This window comes from Aquila chrysaetos, chromosome 11, assembly GCF_900496995.4.
Source record: "Aquila chrysaetos chrysaetos chromosome 11, bAquChr1.4, whole genome shotgun sequence".
Lineage (NCBI taxonomy): Eukaryota > Metazoa > Chordata > Aves > Accipitriformes > Accipitridae > Aquila > Aquila chrysaetos.
This window is the reverse complement of record NC_044014.1, coordinates 30,901,055-30,923,152: the sequence shown is the minus strand read 5'-3', so window position 1 is coordinate 30,923,152 and position 22,098 is coordinate 30,901,055. Positions and strand designations below refer to the sequence as shown.

Sequence of the window (22,098 nt, the reverse complement as noted above, 5' to 3'; positions counted from 1 at the left end):
AACAAAATGACATTTATTTCCTATCTCCAGCCATGAGGGGAATGTCCCTTCTACCCCCTGATTGGTCAGCTTCCAGGACTGCACCATCTACCCTTTTGTAACCCATACACAACCACTTTTCCTTACCCTTTTGTAACCCATACACAACTGGTTTGCCTTCTATTACGTTGGAAAGCATCGTAGGAATAGGTCAGCTTTTTCTTTGGTTAGTTTCAAAAGCTCTTTCACCATCAATACTTGGAAATGAACCATATGATCCTTGTAAGAATCAATTAGATTTGGCTTTTTGTATGCAAAATCTCTCATATTCTGTGTCTCATGCACATATTTTTTTTGCACATGGGTCATTCTGAAACACATCTTGTAGTAACAGGCAACATAAACTGACAGTTTTTCATCCTGTAAGCAATGTAAGCAACATGAGCAAATACAAACGTTTAAAATGGACATTTCTAATAGTTTCAAATATATATGAGTTCTGATAATTATAAAATAAGTGGCTTTTTAATTGCTCTGAGTCTTTAGTCACAACCGTTTCAGTGATTGTTCTCACTTATGTAGAGAGTAGGGGAATTTAATGGCAGATGGGAAGTTAATTTTTATTCTTATGACATTTTTAGAACAGAATCTGACCCATACCTCCCTTCAGTTTTTGCTCAGTGTTTGATAAAAAGATGAATGTTTTTTTGATGGACTATGAGCTTGTTGATTGTCCTGATAAGCAGCAGCTGCAAAATCTGATGCAGTTTAGTGTGTGACAAAGCTGAATGTCACACGCTAATTCATTTGAATGGGAGCCAAGCTAATATTCCTTATTGGGGTAAAATGCCCACTAAAATGTTTTTATGGAATTAAGATGGCAGATTCATCATGGAAACTTGGGAACACCCGTTTTGGGTGTATTGAAAATGCGTTGTTCAGATGAACAAGCTATTTATACAGAAATGTGGTGTAATACTGGATACTCTTTTAATCTTTTAGTAATCCAGACGTTACCATATGGACAAACTGCACAGATTGATTTGAGGAGGCCTCACTGGATAAATGAATACCCTGCTTTAGTTAATTTGCTGAGCTTTTATGTTAGTGTATCAGGAAAAAAAAAATGCTTTCCAGCACATAGTTTATTTGCAGTGACATATAAAATAAGACTGATAACAATCAACACAGGTTTAAGGCAGCTTGTTTGACAAGCAGCTCTTGATGGTTTGGACAGTTATCTGGAGGGCTTTCTTTCAGTACTTCATTGCTTGTAGCCAACGCAGGGCCTTTCCAATGTGGAACCACCTTTGCACGTACATATCAGAGAATGCACACAGTTTCCTCCAGTGTTTTGCTTTCAGTGATGTACCTGCATTAATTTCGCTTAATGCCGTAATGGGTTATTTAGTTTTGTTATCAACCTCTGCTTTCTCAATCTTCTGTCCTGTGAGGAACTGCCATATTCCTCCTCTGTAGTTCTCATTCCCCAGGGCATATACAAAGGCATCCACTGTTGGCACAGTCTTGGCAATAACAGCAGGAATCTGTTGCGAGACACAATATTTATTAATAGGAAAATGCACTGAGAAGCCAATGGACTGATTTCAGCCTAGGCTCAGTTTCCCTTTACCAAAAAAGTGCCTGTCTCCAATGACAGTAGCTTGCTACCCCTGGAGAGATGAGTGGTAAAACCAATTTGGTCAGTTGGAGGCCCTTGCTCAGGCAATTATAGTCTCCAGAAGAAAGAATTTAGATCAGCATTGCCTGAAACTGGGATAGTTCAATTGACAGTGAATGCAAACACTTAGGAGGAGTGAAGGGTATGCCGCGGACACCTTCTGATAGCTAAGTGGGCTGATATTGCTAAGATGTTTTATGTGGGATACTGAATACCTAAGTACAGTAAAATGCATTTGGTGAGCTGAAACTGGGCTGATTCTTGGGGACTGAATGAAAGCTGAAAGGTTTCATGTCACATTACTGAGTCCCAGAGGCAGTCTCGGAGTGAAGACTCATAGAAAAAAAGGAAAAAAAGGAGGCAGCATAACCCTAAGAGCGATCAATTGCAGCTTCCCTGAGGAGAGAGAAGTATTAGAAAAATGAATGAGACGAACAGTCTCTTCAAAATTGAAAATTTTGAGCTGGTACTTGACTCTGGGAAGGATGCAAAAAGCTCTTACAAACCATGAAGGAGTACAGGCTACAGACCCCTAACTGACTGCTGAAGAAAAAAAACCCCCAGCTTCCTAAATTGTTGCTGGATCAAAGCAATAATATAATACCTGTTATATCACCATGCTCAGCTGTTTTGCCTCCAAAGTGGTAGCTGAACAGAATGCTTTGAGGAAACAATCTACTTGTTACATATGTTACATTTACTCACAATTGGTTTTACTTGTTATAACATATATAACATATATAGCAAGTAAACCCAATTGTGAGTAAATTGGCATTGTTCCATAGGAACAGAGAGAGGAGAGTAAGGAGAATGTCATTGTTTGAATTCCCTCAGGTGGCATAGACGTACCATGCGGTATTTTGGTGAAATGAACATCACATTTTCAACTGCTGCGTAAAAGCATAAAAGGCAATAGGGACCCCAGCAAATAACCAGCGTCTTCAATGGTAAACCGGTATTAAACTGAAAAACAAGAGCAATAAATTCCTTTGTGTTTCACAACCGCACACTGCAACAAAGCGGATTGGACAGAGCCTGCGAGACCGTGGTTTGTGTTCGGCAGCAGGAGAGGATCGGCCAGCAGTATACACCATAGCGTTGCTGCTTTGCTGTTGATGTCAGAGGTGTGCAAGCACAGCTCCCTCTGCAACGAGGACTGCCTGTGCAGCAAGCCCCAAAGCCCCGTTCCCGGGGGCTGGGGGGGGAGTGGCAGTTGCTCCTGGGCAGAGGTCAAAAAGCACCTTATGGTAGGTCAGTTAAATCGGTGTGTGTGCTAGACACAGAAGCCACGGCCAGTAATTGCCGCTGAGGGGGGAGGGCAATGTGTAAATTTAAAAGCAGACAAAAAGGAATGACAATCTGCTGACTTCTTAGAGGGTCTTGCAGATAAATAAGCTCTGTTAAGCCACTACTATGGCAGTGCGACAGATGGATGCAGTGGCATCTGTGTTGTGGTGGCAGGATTCCTCTCTCCTTCATGCTAGGGCCTTATCCATGGTGTTCATGGCCAGCTGTTCCCAAATATGTTATAAATACTAATGAATAGGGAAGTGATAATTTAATCCTTAAATTTGCTGCGTCGTAACTAATCTGCACAGCTACAGAAAATCGTAAGGAAAAAATCACACGCTGTTGCATAAACTCACTGAAAAAAAGGTCATAGACTTATAATAACAAACACTGAGATTTGTTCAAGAAATATGTAAAGGGCACATGTATTTATTCCAGACAGCTACAAACCAGTCTGCCTGACTGTCTCTTTGCTGGTATAACATCCCCCTTGAGAACTGACCGTCTTCACTGAGTGCAGGGGTCGGGCTGTGCCCGCCAGCCATGCATAGTGCCCCAGACTGTATAGCCTGCACCTAAGGAAACAACTCACATAATCACCACATTACATTCCCATAAACCTGCCACACCAGAGCAATTCCTTTGTTTCCAGCTCATAAAGCTTTCTGAATTTCCTCAGCCAAGTGTAAACACGACATGTATAGAAAGGCCCTTCTCCCCCCACGGGGTGCCTGCGTGTTTCCTTGCAGTGCTGCAGTTCTGGCTGACTTCCTCAGCGATAACCTAAGAGCCTGTAGCAAAGCAAGAAATAATGATACTTCCTGAGCAAGTTTCTCTGCATAAATATTGATATGCTATTAGCAAATATTCTGCATGCTGCGTGTTTGCTTTGTGACTAGAGTTGGACCAGTGTTGGTGGAGGGGAATCCTCAGGGTCACTAGTTTGACCCGTGCTTTGACAGGGAACTGTCTACAGCACTAGGTCAGGGCAGATGTGGCTGGTCAAATCTTGAAATCTCTAAGGATGGGGTTTCCACAAACTTTCTGGGTGGCCCCATCCTGTGTTGCACTACCCTCTTACTCGAGTAACACTGGGGAGTTAGCACAGAAGGAGCTGAGCCAAAGACTTTGTGAAAGGAATTGGCTTTTTGAGGACTTTGTCTCTATTGGATGCAGCCCTATTTTGGCAAGGCGGTTGCAGGGGCTGAGGAAGCTTTCTTACCTTATAGTGCCCACTTTTCTTGAACTTCTGGTGTACGGACTGATAGGCCGTCAGCATGATGAAGCCCGGGATCATGAAATTGAAAATGGACAGAGCAAAAAGGAACGTGATATAGTTTCTGGAAAGGGTGAGGAGGGAAAAAAAAGAGGTTGTTAATTCCTCTCTAGGGCATCTCTGTAAACTTGCTGTAAATATTCATTAACTTGTATTTTTAAAATTGCCAAAACCAGTTTTGTCAGCATGCTTTAGGTGCAGCATTTGCTGAAGGCCGGTTGAGTTGTGCCATGTTGTTGTTGTGCGTGGGATGGATAGTATTGTAGAAAATCACAACAGGTGTTTGGTTTCTAAACGCAAGCATCCCTACTCAGACATCTGTGCTGGGCTGCATGAAAACAAAGCCATTCTGAAAGAGTTTCAAGTCCGAAACCCAGAAAAGATGCAGCTTATAGATGAGCGAGGCAGTAGCAGAAGCCTAAGCACCAGCCTCTCCCACGGAGGAAGCTGCCTTTAACTGTTCCCGCGCGCTGCCACGCAAGTCAAGGCAGCCTGGGGTCGCGCCTGCCTCGCCCCAGCGGCTGGGGAGGGAGATCTGCCCCAGCAGCAACGGTGGGGGCAGCTGGGGGGCTTGGTGTGCTGCCGAGGCCGCCCCAGGGGACGGCGGCCTCCACCCCCCCCCCCGGGGGCTGGCCCCGGCCCTCACCTGTCCCCTTTGCTGTAGTCCAGGGTGCAGCAGGTTCGGAGGGGTTCGTAGTCGTATTCCCCCCACCCCAGCAAGGGCATCACGGACCAAAAGGCAGCAAACAGCCACGCAAACACCATCATGGAGACGGCCGTGCTCCACTGCATCTTGCTCCCTGCGGGAAGAGAAAAGGGGGTCTCCATGCCCGTAACGAAACCACTGGGAAAAGCTGCCTGGCTCTGTGGGGCCAGAGCCAAGCACCCCGGCCCCGGGGCCTCGGGCAGAAAAAAGCAGTTGTCTGTGTTTTGTAGCTTGAAGCTGACCTGAGCCTGGAGGAATCAACCTTGCATAAAATATGAAGGAAGCTTTCAGACTTCAGGAAACAGCAAATTGTACTTCCCTTTTGTGTGCTTTACTTAGACGAAAGCTGTATTGCCGCTCAGCTTTGCACCACACTGGAGATACAGCTGCTGTTACAAACATTATATTCTTGTGTTTTGGGAACATGCTTGAATACTCAGATGAGGCAGCAAGTAGAAGGATCGGGGCAATGCAATAAATACTGTTCGAAGAACTGGAGCCGGGCTGCAGGGTGTGGGTCAGGTCAGAAATGTGACCGTGCACACACCGCCCAGCCCCTGCCTACTTCCTGCCCTGCCAGGAGCGCAGGGCACGCGTGGATATTAAATGTACCCTGTTCCAGAATTGCTGCTCATCAATATATGTGTGAATATGTATACACAACCTGACAACAGATCTTGTTCTAAAAATTCTGCTGGTCAAATTATTTTGCCCTTAGGATCATTGCTTACCCTGGAACAGAAAAGATGAAGCGCAGCATTAGTAATTTTTTTCTTATTTTATAATAAAAATTATCACTTGTGCCTATCTCATCCAGTTCCATAAAGTACCATAGAAATAGGTCAATGAATGAAATGAAAGATTGGAAACTTCAGAAGACACAGGAAGTATTTCTTCATGGAGAAGGCAGGCAGGCTTCCCCGCTGCTGCAGGACATTGTGTTAGCCTTGCCGCTTGTGGGTAAAAAGGCCTGGATAATTTTGTTATTGAGGCTAATGTTCACAATCATACCCATGCTGAATAGCCCGTGACGCCAGCTGCAGCAGCAAGGAGCACGGTGACTTTTCCCACTGCTCCTTTCTAATCAAATCTCCCATTAGGGAGAAATAATAATGCCATTTTCGCTGAGGTTGGGAAGCAGTCTTTTCGTCTGTCCTTAACAGCAGCATCATGACAGCAGGCCAGGAAAATTCAGGCCAATTCTGGCCTTTTTCAGAAAGGCGAAGGATTGGAGGTGAGATGCATGAGGTGCATGAGGTGAGGCCCTGCCATGGGATCAGACGTGGCTGACTCGTGGGTGGAGAGCATGTGGGGTCCGCGCGGGCTGCAGATCCCCATAAGGCAGCAGCTCCGGGAAGGACCGCAAGCTCTCCAGTAGCTATTTTGTGTTGTACTGTCCCTGTATATTGTAAAGAAGGTTAATAAAGTAGGTGTGTCAGCGAAATTGCCCTTTTACAGGAATGCTGATTCTATCTCTGTCCTTTTTCTTATCTTCCAGAGGTTCTTCAGGGAAAAGAATCAGAGTTTGAATTGCATTAAAAATCAACTTGGAAAACTTGTTTGGTGCAGGTGTTCAAAAATTAGTTATGGGAAAAGACAGGTGTACACATTGCAATTTAAATACCAAGGCAAAAGTAAAGAAAATCCTTTTTATTAAATACTCTGTTCTTATATGGTAGTTGCCAGAAAATCTATTGATTTTTTAGTCATTTAAACCATTATTTTTTAAGAATTACTAATGAAGAATGATTAATAATGACTAATATCTGTCTTTTGTGTGATTCCTACATAGAAGATACACTTTGTCTGCAGAGGCTCAAATATTGCTTTGTTGTACTGATGTAATATGACTCTAGAATGACATAGATGAAAATAAAGGAATAGTTTCTGATTTAGAGGACTAGAAATACGAGTCAAACTTTTTAGTAACTTGTAATTATTCTTAACCTCCAAGTCCAAAGAAGCAATGTAGCCTTAGTTGTATCTTTCAGAACTGCGTCCTATTTAGGTATATGTTCAAACAAGCACGTTAGAGTTGTTACTCATCCAAGGTTTCCATTTCCATTTGTGTTTTACATAGCGGTTCTTGTAGCTTGGCTTTACACAACTGTAACTTGAAATTCAATCAGGAGAAAGCTTATTACATAAGCTGTCGGGTTTTGTGTTTTACGTATTCTAGCAATGTTTTAAAGGCATTATCAGAAGCAGCTGCACTGAAACCTGGATCTGAATCCTGTTTCTTTTAAACCAAGCTCATGCCAAAAGTAGCTTTATTGCTTTGGGAATACAATTTTGTAAGTGGTAAGCCCTCCTGATATTCTGAAAAAGCCAAACTAAATCTTGGGGTTTTTTTGCTTCTCAGCAATTCCTATAAAATAGTTAATACCAATTATTTTTTGTGGTACCCTGTGGCAGAAACTTTGCTCTCTTTCCACCCCATCCTTTCACTTCATGGACTACTGCAATATCGTGAAGGTCTCAGAACGTGATGGGCCCTGACTGAGGCACTCTAGTGCCGCCGGGTCCTAGCCACACACCGGCACCTTATGGATCTTTGCACGTAAGGAAAAGATCCTTGCGTTGCCAAAATTTGCCCTCAGCCGCTGGGATAGTGTTGGTGGCATGCTGAAGGCAACGTGTGGGTGCCTGCACTGGCAGAGGGCGGCTGATCCAGCTGCCTGCAGGCTTGTGTGTGGGGGCTGGTGGAAATCTCACCTTCCTTGCTGTCGCCTTGCCCAGAAAAGCGGGAGAAGCTCTTGCTCCACTGGCTCCCACCACCTCTGGGGTCTCTCAGGGTGGCCGGTCTCTTGGTGCCACATCTTTCCTCTGGCCCCCTGTACTACCAGCTGGGATGCGTGCAGGCGACAAGAAAGTTGGGAGGCCTCCTGCTGGAATGGCTTTCAAATATTTTCTATCAAGAGTAGCTTTAATGAAGATTTCTACGTTTAGTTTTTTAACAGGAGAAGTGGAGCCCAGAGGACGCTCTAGGGGAAAACTCCCTGTGCTTTTGGCCGTCAGTGCCCTGCCTCAGTTCTCCCTCTGCTGCGGCTGGGGAGACCCACACACCTGGCAGGGCTGTGGGGAGCACGGTGAGACGACACTTCTCAATTTCCATTAGCTTTCTTTTTTTCCCTTTATTTTCCGAATTTTTTTGCTTTGTTTGTGCCTCTTCTATGAAAAACTGTAAGACAAACCTTTATTTTGGTTACTCTTCCGTGGGTGTTACAGAACACCATTTTCTTATTGGATGTAGAATAAAAGGACCATGCAATAATGGAGTCTGGCATCGGGCATGTCTCGACAGCCTGTGTTTGGAAAGCTCATCTCTGGGGCTGAGTTCCTATGTTCTCTCTCCTCGCACTTAAGGAGTCCTATTTTGGACACTAGAAAAGGAGAGAATCGGAACTAACAGAATTAAATTTTCCCTTCTCGATTTGGCCTTTTGCAAAATGAGATTAATGGTGAAATAGTCCTGGTGAAATCAGCTGCCTGTTGACCCTCCAGAAAACATTTAATGACACATCAGAAGTAGCTATGACTATAAAATTAAACAAACTTGATATTATTTCAGTTTGACCCAGAAAAAATACTTTCAGTACAAGAACAGTGGAAGAATCGTGCTCCCTTCACATGGCCAAAATGTCCTCTTCTGAGAGGGCTGACAGCAAGAGAGCAAGTCAAGAGCAGTTCAGTTGTTTTTGTGCAGAGCAGGCCATTGCTTCACCTTAAATGCCTTTTTTGGCCTGATAAAATTTAATGTAATAGCTACGTAGGTCATAATTCAGTTAAATGTGTATGTACGGAGTTCAGCATATGCTTCAGGATGTAATTCCTGATTAGGGCCCAGTGCTGGCAATATGGTCCTATAAAGTCTCATCACTCTTATGCTCTGGCTTGAAAAGCAAGAGGGAAGCTTCTCTTTTCCATACAGTGAAATATTAATACAGGGAATTTTAAATGGCTTCTGTAACTGCTTTGGAACAGAAAGAGGTCACTCTTATAAACAACCCCCCCCCATCTTTTAAAGATTACTAAAATTGTGATGTCAAAATTTTAAATTTTAGGAAGTGCTAGCTGGAGCATGGTACTTTAATCCTTTTGATTACGCTGGCCAGTTTTTAGTGACATAATCATAAGCTATTTCTCCATCTTTAGTCTGTGGGGACATTTATGAATTTAGATTTTTTTTGAAGATTTATAAATTGGTCAAATATTTAGCTGATTTTCACAGAAAGAGCAAAAGTATATCTCTGACACAGTGGCTACTTCTCAGCTAGATTTCAGGCTGTTGTTCAAAAGGAATTTCTCAGACAAAAGGTCAACAGGATTTTCTAGGATGGAGGGAAAAAAGTCCTTTTTCCTCATTCTTGCAAATGGTAAAATTATAATAGCTGATGTATTACAGAACAATGTGGCTTCTACCAGGCTTCATGGCATGCATCACTTAAAATCAGCAAAGTTTGTCGAAGACAAAAATATCTGAATGTCTTATAAGGGAAAATATGTATCAGTCATAAGTAAAATAGGTGTTGGTACCTACTTCATCTGCAGTATGAAAAGCACCAGTCACTGGTGCTCAGAAGTATTTGGGTTTTGTAGGAATAAGAAAGCTGCACTGCGTAATAGCTTCTTTTGTGCATACATTAGAAAAAGCTCTTTAAAATAACCTAATAAAGGGATTTTTTTACTCCATTAATTTTTTGCTGTGGTTCTCCATGACCATAAAGCTGTCTTGGCGATTACCTCCTGCTTCAGTGAAAATGCAAGAGCTGTATAAACATTGGCATTTTGTCAGGGAAAAATGATGCGGGTACAAGACTAGATGAAGGAAGGGTGGCAGGGTGGCTGCAGTAAGTGTGACAGGACGTAAGGAGTTGCTCCTAATTTGACAGCTGACAGCTGCAACTGGAGCAAATGGTAGTTGCTAATCTTTGAATACTGATATAACAACCTAGGTTTCCTTGAATGTTAAGGATTAGATAAAACTCACTGCAATTCTGCTCCTTGAAATTGAATGCTGCTGCGAAATCCTTGCTGATTTTGTTCGTCTTTTCTTTCGTAATATTGAGAAAAGTACTGACATAAATCACTTCAGATTTTCCATTTCCCCCTAATACTTAAATGCAAGTGTAAAATCTTCTAGATTTTTTTCTTTCCTTTTAAAACTGTAACTGTATGTGGTGGTTCTGAAAGGAAAAAAAACTGACCAGGATCCTTCCCCTCCCCACAAACTGCTGATGGCAGCGTGCTACCCTCTCACCAAAATGAACCGCGCGTTAGATCGAAATGCCTTCAGCAAAGACGTCTCTGTGGTAGGTGGCTGCCCGCTTTCTGGTTGCTGACTCCCTGGGCTGTCCACAAGCTGCCCTCTGCCTTCCTGATCCCAACTCCAGTGAGACCTCCCAGGCTGCTGCTTCCTTCCTCCCTTGCTATGGTAAGAACATAATTCGGGATGTTTTTCTCATTTGAACGGCCAGAGAGGGAGAACTAACAACATAAAATGTCATCTTCTGCCCTGAATGCTTGGCTATTGATAGACAGCTTCCTCAGAGTTTGCCCTTTCCTCCATCACTGTCAGGCACTAGCATAAAGCTGCTTCTGTTTTCTCCTTTTCCTCCTAACGATCAAATTTTGAGTATTCCCATTTTGCTAGTGATTGACTTTCAAACCTTTCAGACTCCCTTGCCTTTTCTCCTCTTACTGCATACTTTTAGACTACAGATTTCTACAGTTCTCTCCTCCTTGCTATGAAAGGAGCACCTCATAGGCCCCAAAGCCACATTTAGGGGATGAAAAGAGAGTTGCCCAGCATGGTTGCCTGGGAGGAAGAAAGAAAGAGAGGGGAGAGTAAAATGTCTTGAAACTCTAGCTTCTCTGTCATGTGTGGTGGTCATACTATTTTCTTGCATATGCCAATCAATATCAACCTGTTTTCTGATGAGTGACATGTCTAGATATCAATATACTTTAAAGGCTAGCGCTTTGTCACCGGGGGCCGTATTGACTTCCACATTTAAAAACTCAGTTAATTTTGAGGATGTGGGTGAACATATTTGTGTTATTGGCATCCAGAATGGCTGAAAAGTCCCATTTTTTCTCATCATCATAGTAATCTCTCACATTCTCATCAGCTCTTTCTTCCTCAGAAATACGGATAGTGGATAATCAAGCGTCAAGCTGAGGAATGCCACAACAAAGGTTTTCTCAGGAAACTGTTAGGACATAACAAAAACATTGGGGATGATGTAACTGAGTCTGGAAGGAGTACCAGTTCCCAGGGAATGAAGATAAAAGGTTGATAGCTTTGTTTTTTAGGCAAAGGTATTTGATACCTTCTGTACAGGCATGCAACTCGCACCAGTGTCAACAGGAGTTTAATGTATGGATTGAGAACACAGTATAGCTTGTAGGCTTGGTATATCAGATCTATGAAATATGACTTAATCTTCCTCACAATCAGCATGTGAAAGATGAAACTAGAAGGGGCTGGTTTTAATGGAACAGCCACAGAGCATGAGCTTTTAAAACCTTCTGGGTTTTTGTTTTTGTTTTGTTGTTCCAAATGTGCAGTAATAGCAGCAATGTTTGGCCATCACTAAGTAATAATTTGAGCAAAGTAAAGAAGCTTGTGCCCTTAGGGTCTCTCTGCCTGTGCTCTTAATGTAGTACGCTTTTGACTGGAGGAGCGCATGACACAAAAGCATTAAAGTCAATGTTGCAGAGAGTAAAATGTCTTTCCAAAGACATGCTTATTTTCAGGCTCTCTCTCTTGTAAAATACAGGTGCTACTCTTCTAGCTCCAAACACATTTTAGTGTCCAAAGGGTGTTAGTATGGATTTAGCTAACAGCCTGCATTATTTGGGGCCTCTGTCTGGACATGAAAAATAACCATTTCCTTGCCCGAGCTGAATTCTTGACGAACTTGCAGAACAAAAAGTTGGCAACCTTGCCACCCTCAATGGGATCACCAGATTGAACAGGTTCACTATGTGCTCTGGGTGTGTTTTACCACTTCTTGCTTTAATCATCAGGTGGCTGTGCCTGAAGGGCTGCCTGGATGCTAACGGCTGAGGGGATTGAAGAGCTGCAGCTCAGCAGTTTCTTCCCCAGCCAAATTTTACACATTCATTTAGAAAAGATTTTGTGAAGTGGTCTGAGCAATCTGTGCTTTAGCAAAAGAAAAGGAGGGCTGTGTTTGCCTATCAACATTGCTAAAGGGACACAATTTTTTGGGGAACAGTGCGGTCACGTGATGTGCTCTAGACTCCTTACTCCTCTGGAAAGAGCCTGGCTTTAGCAGGAAACCTGAAAGCTGCAGATCTTCATGGGAGGACCTCATCCATTTCTCCCAGGTGGCTCCCACATGACTGCCAAAATGGCCAAATAGTACGGATTAGGGCATTCCTAGCATTACAGAGTACTAGGATGTCCTTTCAGAATAAGTTTGTATTTCATATCGTGTCCCTTTCCCTTTTCCTAATGAGGGCCATGAGATTGTACACCCTGTGTTTGTCACTCAGTCCTCTCCTAATAACTGTTGAAAACATTGGCTACTTAGAAGGAAACTGGAGAGGGAAGTGGGGACTGACAGGTACTAAGTTGCTGCCTTTACTGTGAAAGTTGGTGTCTGGGGGGAGGTGAGGCCCCGTGAAAGAGCCCATAGACCAGTCAGCACAAGCCTATCTTATTAGACAAAAGCAAACATCATCCCTGTGCACCATATTTACAAGAAAGCAGGTTTTGCCAGTTCCAGTGCTCACAAGGCTGCTAGTTTGTTTTACAGCAGATGATAATGCCCCGTGCTGTGCTTCCTGACTTCTGTTCTAAGAGAATACAGTTGTCCCCCTGTTCTCCCTACCCGCAGTGGTGGCTGGAGCACAGCTGGAGTCCCAGCACAAACCCTAGCAGTCTCTGCAGATGCCAAATCCACCTCAGCACCCTAATTCAGCAGAAATTTCCACTCATGCTACATGAATGCATAAATCCAGTACTGCCAAAGTTTGGGAGGAATTTCTGTGATAAAAGACGGAGCATATCTATCTCTACAAATCCATATATTTGACAATCCTGTCAATCTCTACTTCTCACCTAAATAAAAAATATGCTTTTGTAAGTCCACCAGAAAAGGCAAACTTTCTGGGTTGATCTCCCTGTCTAATATTAGATTTCCATTAAATCCAGATAAGGTGTCAGAGCTAGTTAAAAACTAAATTGCAAGAAAAAACAAAAAATGGCCTTCACTAAGAGAAGAAAAAGAACATATTCCTCCTCTTATCAGTACTTAAAAATAGCTCTGCTACTTTTATTGAAACTTGCAGATAATTTGTTCCTTGCTTGGGAACAAATGTACTGAGTTCCAGTCTTCATAAGGGGGCCTGGAACGTCGCACAAACCCCACAAATGGCTCTTGCACCCCAAAGTGCCTGTGTGTTGCACAACGGGGCTGCTGAGCTCTGTCTGCTTCATTGCACCTCTGCAGAAGTGCTTTACATGGGCTCTGTTCCAGCTGCTGTCTCTGCAGAGGCAGCTCTCTAGCTACACCAAATTTATCTGTAATTAGTAAACTCTGCATGGGTATGAAGATCTGTTTGGTACACAGCAGGGTGTTGGATGGAAGTCCAACATGCAAAGATTTTTTTTCAATATGAGGAGTTGGGTTTTGTTTGGGACACTGAAGATTACTTATGGACAAAGTGAAAGCATGGCATGAGGGTCACAACTTGGATGTGATCTGGAAGAGGAAATATCTCCTGAAGGTCATTGGTTAGTGCCCCTTGTATGGGAAGAGATCCTTTGGGTCCTTTGGAGAGATTGTTTGTATTTGCTTTCTCCCTAGTGTGTAAGATAAATAAACTTACATATAAGATATGCAGATAATAAATATGTGCTTGCTTTGATTCTCTGAAATCTAAGCAAGCTGCCTTATAGCAGGATCTGGGTAAGGTTGCTAGGTAAATTATAGCCCTTACTTGTACAGTAGTGATGATATCGGTCCCAGGCGACTGCAGCGCTGGAGCTAATGCTGGCTAGTGCTGTCAAGAAGCCCTGGAATCCATGAATTTGACAGCCGTCAGAGCCGTAGGGCCAGTATCTGTCAACAAACACAGAATATGTTAAGAAAATGATAGAAAAAGGTGAAGACATGTTTGGAAATTGCATTAATGGACAGGGTAAAATGATAGCCTGTGCCCATGCTTTCTAAGTCTGAGAAACATTGTGAAAGATGTTACCGTGGTTGCCTTTAGGTATTTGCCAGCATTTATCTTGCTGCGGTGTCTGATACAGTACAACAGCTATTTTTACTCTTAATATGGAGAAGAAAATATAACTCTGCATTTATGTATTGGAAAGTTGTTTTTTAATTTGAAATCTACATTTCATCCAATTATCCATATCTTCAAAATTTGCACCCACTGGGAGCAGCCAATTTGTCAACATGTGAAAGTAGCAAATGAGTAATAACCTTTTGGAAAGTCAGTGTTCACCATGCAACACAATACAAAAGCTCACAACACATAAAAATACTCCTGATAGCAAGACCGAGGCCTTCAAATGTCTTTGCAGACATAGAATAAAAAGAACCATGAGATGTCTCATGTGGCTGACATCTGCTGACATGTGCCTTCAATATCCTGGTCACCCATGGCAAGGAGACACGGCTTTTTTTCTTTCTGTGTTCATCTAACCTGACTCTTATGCTCATAAAGCTGGCCGTGAGGTGGAAGTCTTCAGCAATCTCCTTTCTCATGTATTTACAGAACACCAGTATAATTCATTAGGAGACTACCCCTGGAAGTCCCTTTGAACAGGAGATAGCTGACTGCTTGGGAGGCTGGGAAACTTCTGCTCCCATTTAAAAGAAAAGGTCCTGCAATTGTTAAAACCAAGCTCATTTTGATGTATTGACCTTAGCTTCTCAGCTCCAGTTCAGTAAAGTCATCTTTACTGACTTCAGTAAGACATAAGTGTCTGAAACAAGAGTGACCTATACAGGAGGTAAAATAGTGTTGAATAAGGCCTCACTGGAGCTATTGACTTGTTAATTTGTGAAAATGTTTTTATATCCATTAAGAGAGAATAAAATGGTCACATTCTGGCTTGAAATGTATTTCTGTTCTCTATTAAAGGTATTTCCAGGGTTTAAAAAATATGCTACTTAGATGGAATTATTCATCAGCTATTTTATGGGGTGGTGGGTTTTTTTCAGTATGGTTTGCTTGTGATTTGTTTGTTGCAATTATTCACTGAAATGCTTGATATTGTTTCTGTCCTCTGATTAAATGATTGATGTGTGTGAAAATGTGGAAAATCAAATGTGTCATAACTGATGTGACCTCCCTGCTAACAGATCTGCATTTTCATTCTCCAGAAGCTTCTCAAGCAAGTGCTTTAATAGAAAGGTTCATAAAAAACCAGAAAGACTTACAGATAAATTTGGGGTCAATCTAGAGGTTTAGTCAAATGAAGATGTACTACTATTTTGATATTCAAGTAGCTTCTACTATAGCCACTGGTAAAGCTGTCTGGTTAAACGTCTTCTATAATCAGTCTTATAATCTGTCAGTGATTATATGCAGTAAAGTGTTTTTTTTACTTGCCTGGTAGAACTATATAGAGTTTCATTTTGCTGTTTCAGATTGAGAAAATGAGAAGGTTGGTTAGGTGGTATGCTAGAAAGAGAGTAATTCAATTAATTTGGCCTCTTAGAACTTAAGCTGTTAATTTTCACACGGTTCTTCTGAGCATCCTTTAGGAAAAAGAAGATATACCTTAGGAAACTGGAAAAGGCAGCGATGAATGCATTGATGCAGATCCCACAGTCAGCCAGTGCGATGCTGAGAACCAGCAGATTGCTGGGTGTTCGGAGTTCTTTGATTTTTCGGAAAGAAATAATTGTCAAGCCATTCAGACAGAAGCCAAGCAGGGCTGAAATACAGAATTGTTCAGCGTGATTCAACCGGAAATGGAAAATATCTACAATGATACTGCTGTTTTCTTTATTGAGAGAACAATTATTGCTGTGGAAACTTATGCACAGGGAATATATCTGTAGTGGTCACAGTCTGCACGCAAGTTACAAAGACTTTCTGGAGAGAAGTCATAGGTGACAGCTGAAGCCGCTGTCCGCATCAGGGATATGGCCAGTCATGTGGAGCAGAAATGGTTTAATCTTATTTGTAATTCTGCCTTTTGTTTTAATAGAGAAACCTGATTTCCAGGCTCTATCCAGGGACACATGAGTCAGAGCAAGGGAGATGCAGAGGAGGCAGTTTCAGAGGGGCTGACAGCCAGCACATGCTTCTGGTGCACACATCTCCAGGCCTGTCTTTGGTAGAGAAATGGGTTGTGTTTAATAGCAATTGTAACATTCTTTTGTGTTTAAGCATAGAAATCCCTCAGCCGTGTTTCAGTCAGCCTGCCTCCCTTCAGGCTTCCGTCTAAGGTTAACCTAGACAGTGCCTGAATCACACCAGCTCAATCTTATTACTGCCCTTCGTCAATAGACTATACATGGAAAGGAATAATCTAATTATAAAAAGCAGTCACTGATAGATTTTAAAAAATAAGTTAATGTTGGTCCTCAGGGGAGGATCCAAGCAACCCCAGCTATTCATCCAGAACAGAGCTGTGCCACCCTGAAACCTATTCTTCACTGGTTTAAACTCAAGCTTTGTCCTTTAATGTCCTTTTCAAGATGACCTGAATTATTTTAGCTCTGATGAGGCTCTGACTCAACATCCCATCTCTAAGTCTCAGTTAGATGAGAGGCAGTGTGTCTTTTTCATTGTGTTCTTCTTGGAAAGAGAAATTATGTAGTGCAGAAAAAATCCATATCCCCTAATTCTGTAAAGTAGTATAGTTACTTATGCTCATTGTCTTAATTCTGCGGTTACATAAGATGGATGATTTTGTCTAGTCAGAAATCCTGCTCCTACCTTAATTGCATTAATGGCTGATGGCATAACCATAGTAACAGCTGATGTGTGTCTTTCATTACACAACATATAACATAATATTTCCAGGAGAAATACTTGGAGCTCTGCTGTTCTTATTTCCTCCCTGCCAGTTTGCCTCCCACCCACAGGGTAAAACTCCTGACAACTCTCCCAAATGCAGTGAAGCTTTTAGGAGAGGTATGTTGTGACCATATTTAGAGTAGAGCTGAAGAGTTATTACTACATCAGCTTTCTGCTATCTTTCCCCTGTTTTTGGAACCTCCAGGCTTCATCCCACTCTTCTTTCTTGAAGGCCGTCATGAGTGTACAAATAGAGAGTTTACTAAATTAAAAAAAGAATAGCTCTGAGTTTTCAGTTTTTAGAACAGCAGATGTGTCCAGTTAATAAAGTGAATGCAAGGTTTTCCTCTTCCCCACAACTTCTTTGCAAACTGCACTTAGAAGCTGCAGCAAAAAAAGGTCTTCATTGCCCTTCTCTCAGAGTCTTTGAGAAAGTGAATTAATCTTTAATTATTTAGTTTGATCTTCTAAGTCAGATGACAAAGAGTTGCTTTGCCAATCCGCTGGGCACATTCTGCCTAAAACCCTACAGAAAATACTTGTGTTTAGCAAAACATAAATGTGTTAGACCACATGTAGCTTTAAGCGAAGGCTACCGGCAGGTGCTTTGCTTGGACTTCAGCAACCGCAGGTCCCCGGCAGGCTGCAGCCCCCGAGCACAGGTGGGCGTGCGGGCAGGTGAGGGCCGGCAGGGCCGTGGTGCCACAACCGGCCGTTCCCCGGCTGTTGGCCTCTGCCAGCACCCAGGGGTGTCCCTGTCCTCCTGCCACTTCTCACCGCTCGGTAACGGCGGGTAAAGTCACGCCAGGACCTGCCAGGCCCTGCGGATGGCTTAACGGCTGCTGGCCGGGCTTAGCCCTGAACTGTCTGTTTAGGCAGCAGCTCACCCATGGGCCAGAAGCAGAAGCTTTTTCTTCGCTCGCTCCCTTCCAAGGAAGAGTTTCTGACACAGCTCTCCCAGCTTTCCTTTGCAGGCAGATACAATGCTGCTTCCCAGCTGAGCTCGCCTGCAAGGAGAGGGCGAGCATCCTCCTTTCTCCCATGCTCTGCGTTCATGGGGTGAGATGACGAGCGTTTATCCCATTCTGATGGTGCTTACAGCTTCTCCTCCTCTACTGCTGGGGCCCACGATCCCTGCACCCCCAGCTGAGCAGCACTATGCAGGGATGGAGTCCCAGGCCCTGACTGGGATGTAGCTCAGAAGAGACTCCAGTGACTGACACCAAAATAATCCTAGCTACAAGCCTGTCCTTTGCTAGCTGCCAGGTAGATACGAATTCACAGTTTTGTTGCAGCATCTCAACAAAGTGGCACACGCCTTAAGAAAAGCCCACATTGGCAAATTAAATGAATACGGTCTCCTACCTCAAATTTTGCTTCTTAACACTGTGAGAGCTTTTGAATTTCATGCAACTATATTTCTGTTTGTTACTTTTACCCAGCAGCCATTAACTGCAGCACTACCAATGCGATCTGGAGGTATGCTCACAGTTAACAGACTATTTTGGACCTATCATCTTTGATTATAGAACGGCCATCACAGCCCACGAAACAAGCAGCCCAATTTTATTGAGAGATTATCAGTCATTTCAACATCCTTCCCCTGAGGAAGATCAAATTGCCTTAAAAGTCAACAACAAAATCTTACATCCCAAATTCTTGATAAGAAAGCTAAGTAGCGAGTACTTCCCTGCCATAGGGCAGCTATGTATACAGAGCAGATCTTCAGTGCAAACAGCTTGCAGCTCACCCCGATTTACTCACCAGAAATATTGGTGATGTAGCCACAGTAACCACCATAGGTCTGGGTCAGCATACCACAAATGCTGCTGTTCGCTTCAATTTTCTTTCCCCCTCCCACCAGGAATAATAGGGGCAAAAATCTTACTGCTGCTGAGGTCCTGCACCGAGCTTACCTTCTACCAGCAGGGCAGTGCCGATGGCAAACACCTCTAATTCAGTGAAGCCTTCAGGGAGAGGATACGCAGTGACCATACTTGCGATAAAAATGCCAACAGATTTAACCTCTGCCCTCTGTTACAGCTGTAGGGCTGCCTTTTCTCCGGATCCCCCTTCTTCCACTAGCCCAAGGCTTCTTAAAGGAGCAGCTCACGTGCAGACACATGCTCATTATTATATAAAAGCTTTGGGATTTTTACTCCCACCACTATAATCCCCGCAAGAATGTTATTAATGATGGGACTAGCATCAACCCGCACTCCCCCTTTCCCTGCAAATCGTATTTCAGACACCAGCAAAATGAAAGCATTCATTGCAATTACAACAAGTTCTTTGTAGAGACAAGATTAAGAACCCTGTCCAGTTAATTCTGCAACACTGGAAAAGAATTAAAGGTTGTGGAATGAAGGAAACATGTAATATATAATTGGGGAGTGACCTGAAAAACAAAGGGGCACTCATTGAGTTGGTAATTAGGGGAAAAGTATGAACCAAGAATTTCTGCAGCATATAGGTCTTCCCATCACCCCTTTTTTAGAAACTGGGCAGTGTATTTTTCTGGCAATGACTATTCTGTATATTAACATATCTCCTCTTCATAACTGAGGCTTAACTGAGGTGGACGCTGGCACAGCCTGATTAAAGGCAAAACTTACAAATTACTGATTTTAGGCCCCAGACGTACAAGGGTGTATGTGAGTTGCCCAGTGGTGAGCGCTCGCAGGAATTACCTTACTGTCCTTTTGGAGATGTTTGAGGACTGGGGTCTTGGTGTAGCGTGGCTCTGGAGTATGTGCAATGTGCAGCATGTCCAGCCTCCAGATCCTTAACTGCAGGCTGACTTCCCACCACGAGCAAACCACATGATGGATCTGAGATGTGCGTGAGCCCTTATCATTTCCCAGCAGGGTCAACCATTTTGTTTTCATTTCTTGTACTACTGATTGATTAACTAACTCTTTGGGAATTTGAATGCCTGGATCCTGCAGAATGGAAAAGAGCAGCTTTCAGAGTCCAAGTGAAACGAATGGTACTTTTTTTAGCTAGACAGCTATTATTTATGGAATTTTCAATGCCTGTCCATTAAAAGTGAGCAACTTGGCCACACTTCTCAATTTTTAACCTACATTTAGGGTAGCAATAGCTATGATAACTACTTGATAGGGTTGTTTTCTTTTAATGGTACTTTATTCCACCCTTTTTAGTGCATTTGTTTCCTTTTGCTTCACTTCTCATTCCTTACTGTTTTTCCACAGACCTGCTCATTGCCTTAACAACAAGGTGCCACTAGCATGACAGTTGCTACTTTGACACATAACTTTCTTCATCCTCATAATCCTACTGCAAAATGGGAGCAAAAAGGGAGCTGAAGCACAAGGGATTTTTGCTTCCCCCAGCTTAGGCCCCACACTGTGCTGATCTGGCTCTTGGTGGATTGAGATGACAGGCAGAGTGAATTTGCTCCAGGTGCATCCAGAGCTTGTTCATGGTTCTCCTGACTACACAGTGGAGGTGCATTCACAGTCAGGGATCTTGGTTGAAGACAGTGGTGGATTTTTTGCAGTTTTCCTGAAATCTGTGCTTATAGCCTGTGATGCCCAGGAGAACTGATCGGAGCTTCAAGGCTGTTGTGAAACCATCTTGCTGTGTTTTGTGATCTCTGGCACTCAATTTACAGCTGGTTTTGATGTAGGTAATTGCCTTGATGGATATGCTCTTGGATTTTGAAGTAGGATTCAGGAGGGCATGATATTTGTTAGGCTATACAGATATTTGGTTTAAGCAGAGCAAAATTACATTGCACCACATAAATCCATCGTTATGTTTGTCTTTCACTTACCTACATGTCTGGATGACAAAGAAGGTGACAGCCCTGCTTCCTAGCAGGGCAAATGACTGATCTAAGCCTGTGTTTTAATAGTGATCCATTGTGTGTTCTTGCAAAAAATTAGTGCTAGATCTTGTAAATGTGCTGTAAATCTTTTTAGTGTGATAGTTTTCAAAATAGATGGCTCATTGTAATGCTTGTCAACATAAAGCTGCACAGCTCTTCTAGACTAGGGATAAAGGACACGGATACTGTGTGAACTGCCCTCATGAGGGCTGTCAGGTGCTTTTGGTTACCTGCCACTGTACTTTGCCCTCACTCCCAAGCAAACCTCCCAAATGTGTTACACTGCTGGTATTTTTTTGTGGTGTGTATTAAAGTCTGTGGTGCAGACTTGTTCATTCCAAAACTATTTTTTCCATGAAAGTAGGCTACTACCCCAACCCCTTTGGATTTAGCAGATCTTTATTAGAATGAATATTGTGAACTTGTTAGCTGCTTTTCTTCAAGTATCTTAGAAATTTCTGTGTCTAAACCTTATTTACTTTATCAATGCTGAGTCTAATAACACAAGTCAGCCACAGGCAAGCTTTCCAGTGGTGGTTCAGTGTCTGACTCAAGTGCAATTGGTATCAATAGAAACTTTATGCATCAGGCTTTCAATATCTATTTTTTATGCTGTATGTCCTGGTTTTGGCTGGGATAGAGTTAATTGTCTTCCTAGTAGCTGGCACAGTGCTATGTTTTTGAGTTAGGTATGAGAAGAATGTTGATAACACACTGATGTTTTCAGTTGTTGCTAACTAATGTTTAGACTGAGTCAAGGGTTTTTCAGCTTCTCATGCCCAGCCAGCAAGAAGGCTGGAGGGGCACAAGAAGTTGGGAGGGGACAGAGCCAGGGCAGCTGACCCAAACTGGCCAAAGGGGTATTCCATACCATGTCACCTCATGCCCAGTATATAAACTGGGGGGGAGTTGGGCCTGGGGGCAGATCGCTGCTCAGGAACTAACTGGGCATCAGTCAGCGAGTGGTGAGCAATTGCATTGTGCATCACTTGTTTTGTATGTTCCAATCCTTTTATTAGTATTATTGTAATTTTATTATTGTTATTATTATCATTAATTTTTTCTTCCTTTCTGTTCTATTAAACTGTTCTTATCTCAACCCATGAGTTTTATTTTTTTTTTCCCCGATTGTGTCCCCCATCCCACTGGGTGGGGGGGAAGTGAGTGACCGGCTGCATGGTGCTTGGTTGCTGGCTGGGGTTAAACCACAATACTGTGTTAAGCTGACTTTCTAATAGTTCATTGGGATAGTATGGGATGATGTATGGTCCAATATGGCTGCTAAATTCAGTTAG

At 42.9% G+C, this 22,098-nt stretch overlaps 1 protein-coding gene across 1 annotated transcript; it reads right to left on the bottom strand.

Annotated features, from left to right (window-relative positions):
- Nucleotides 1-1,106: 1,106 nt before the first annotated feature.
- RGR (retinal G protein coupled receptor) lies at nt 1,107-19,048 on the bottom strand. Its single transcript, XM_030030355.1, has 7 exons — nt 18,867-19,048; nt 15,703-15,859; nt 13,903-14,024; nt 4,873-5,026; nt 4,173-4,290; nt 2,510-2,623; nt 1,107-1,526 (listed from the first exon to the last, which is right to left on the bottom strand). The coding sequence occupies exons 1-7, from the start codon at nt 18,943-18,945 to the stop codon at nt 1,383-1,385; spliced, it is 888 nt and encodes a 295-aa protein (XP_029886215.1). The 5' UTR covers nt 18,946-19,048; the 3' UTR covers nt 1,107-1,382.
- Between the last annotated feature and the right edge of the window lie 3,050 nt (nt 19,049-22,098).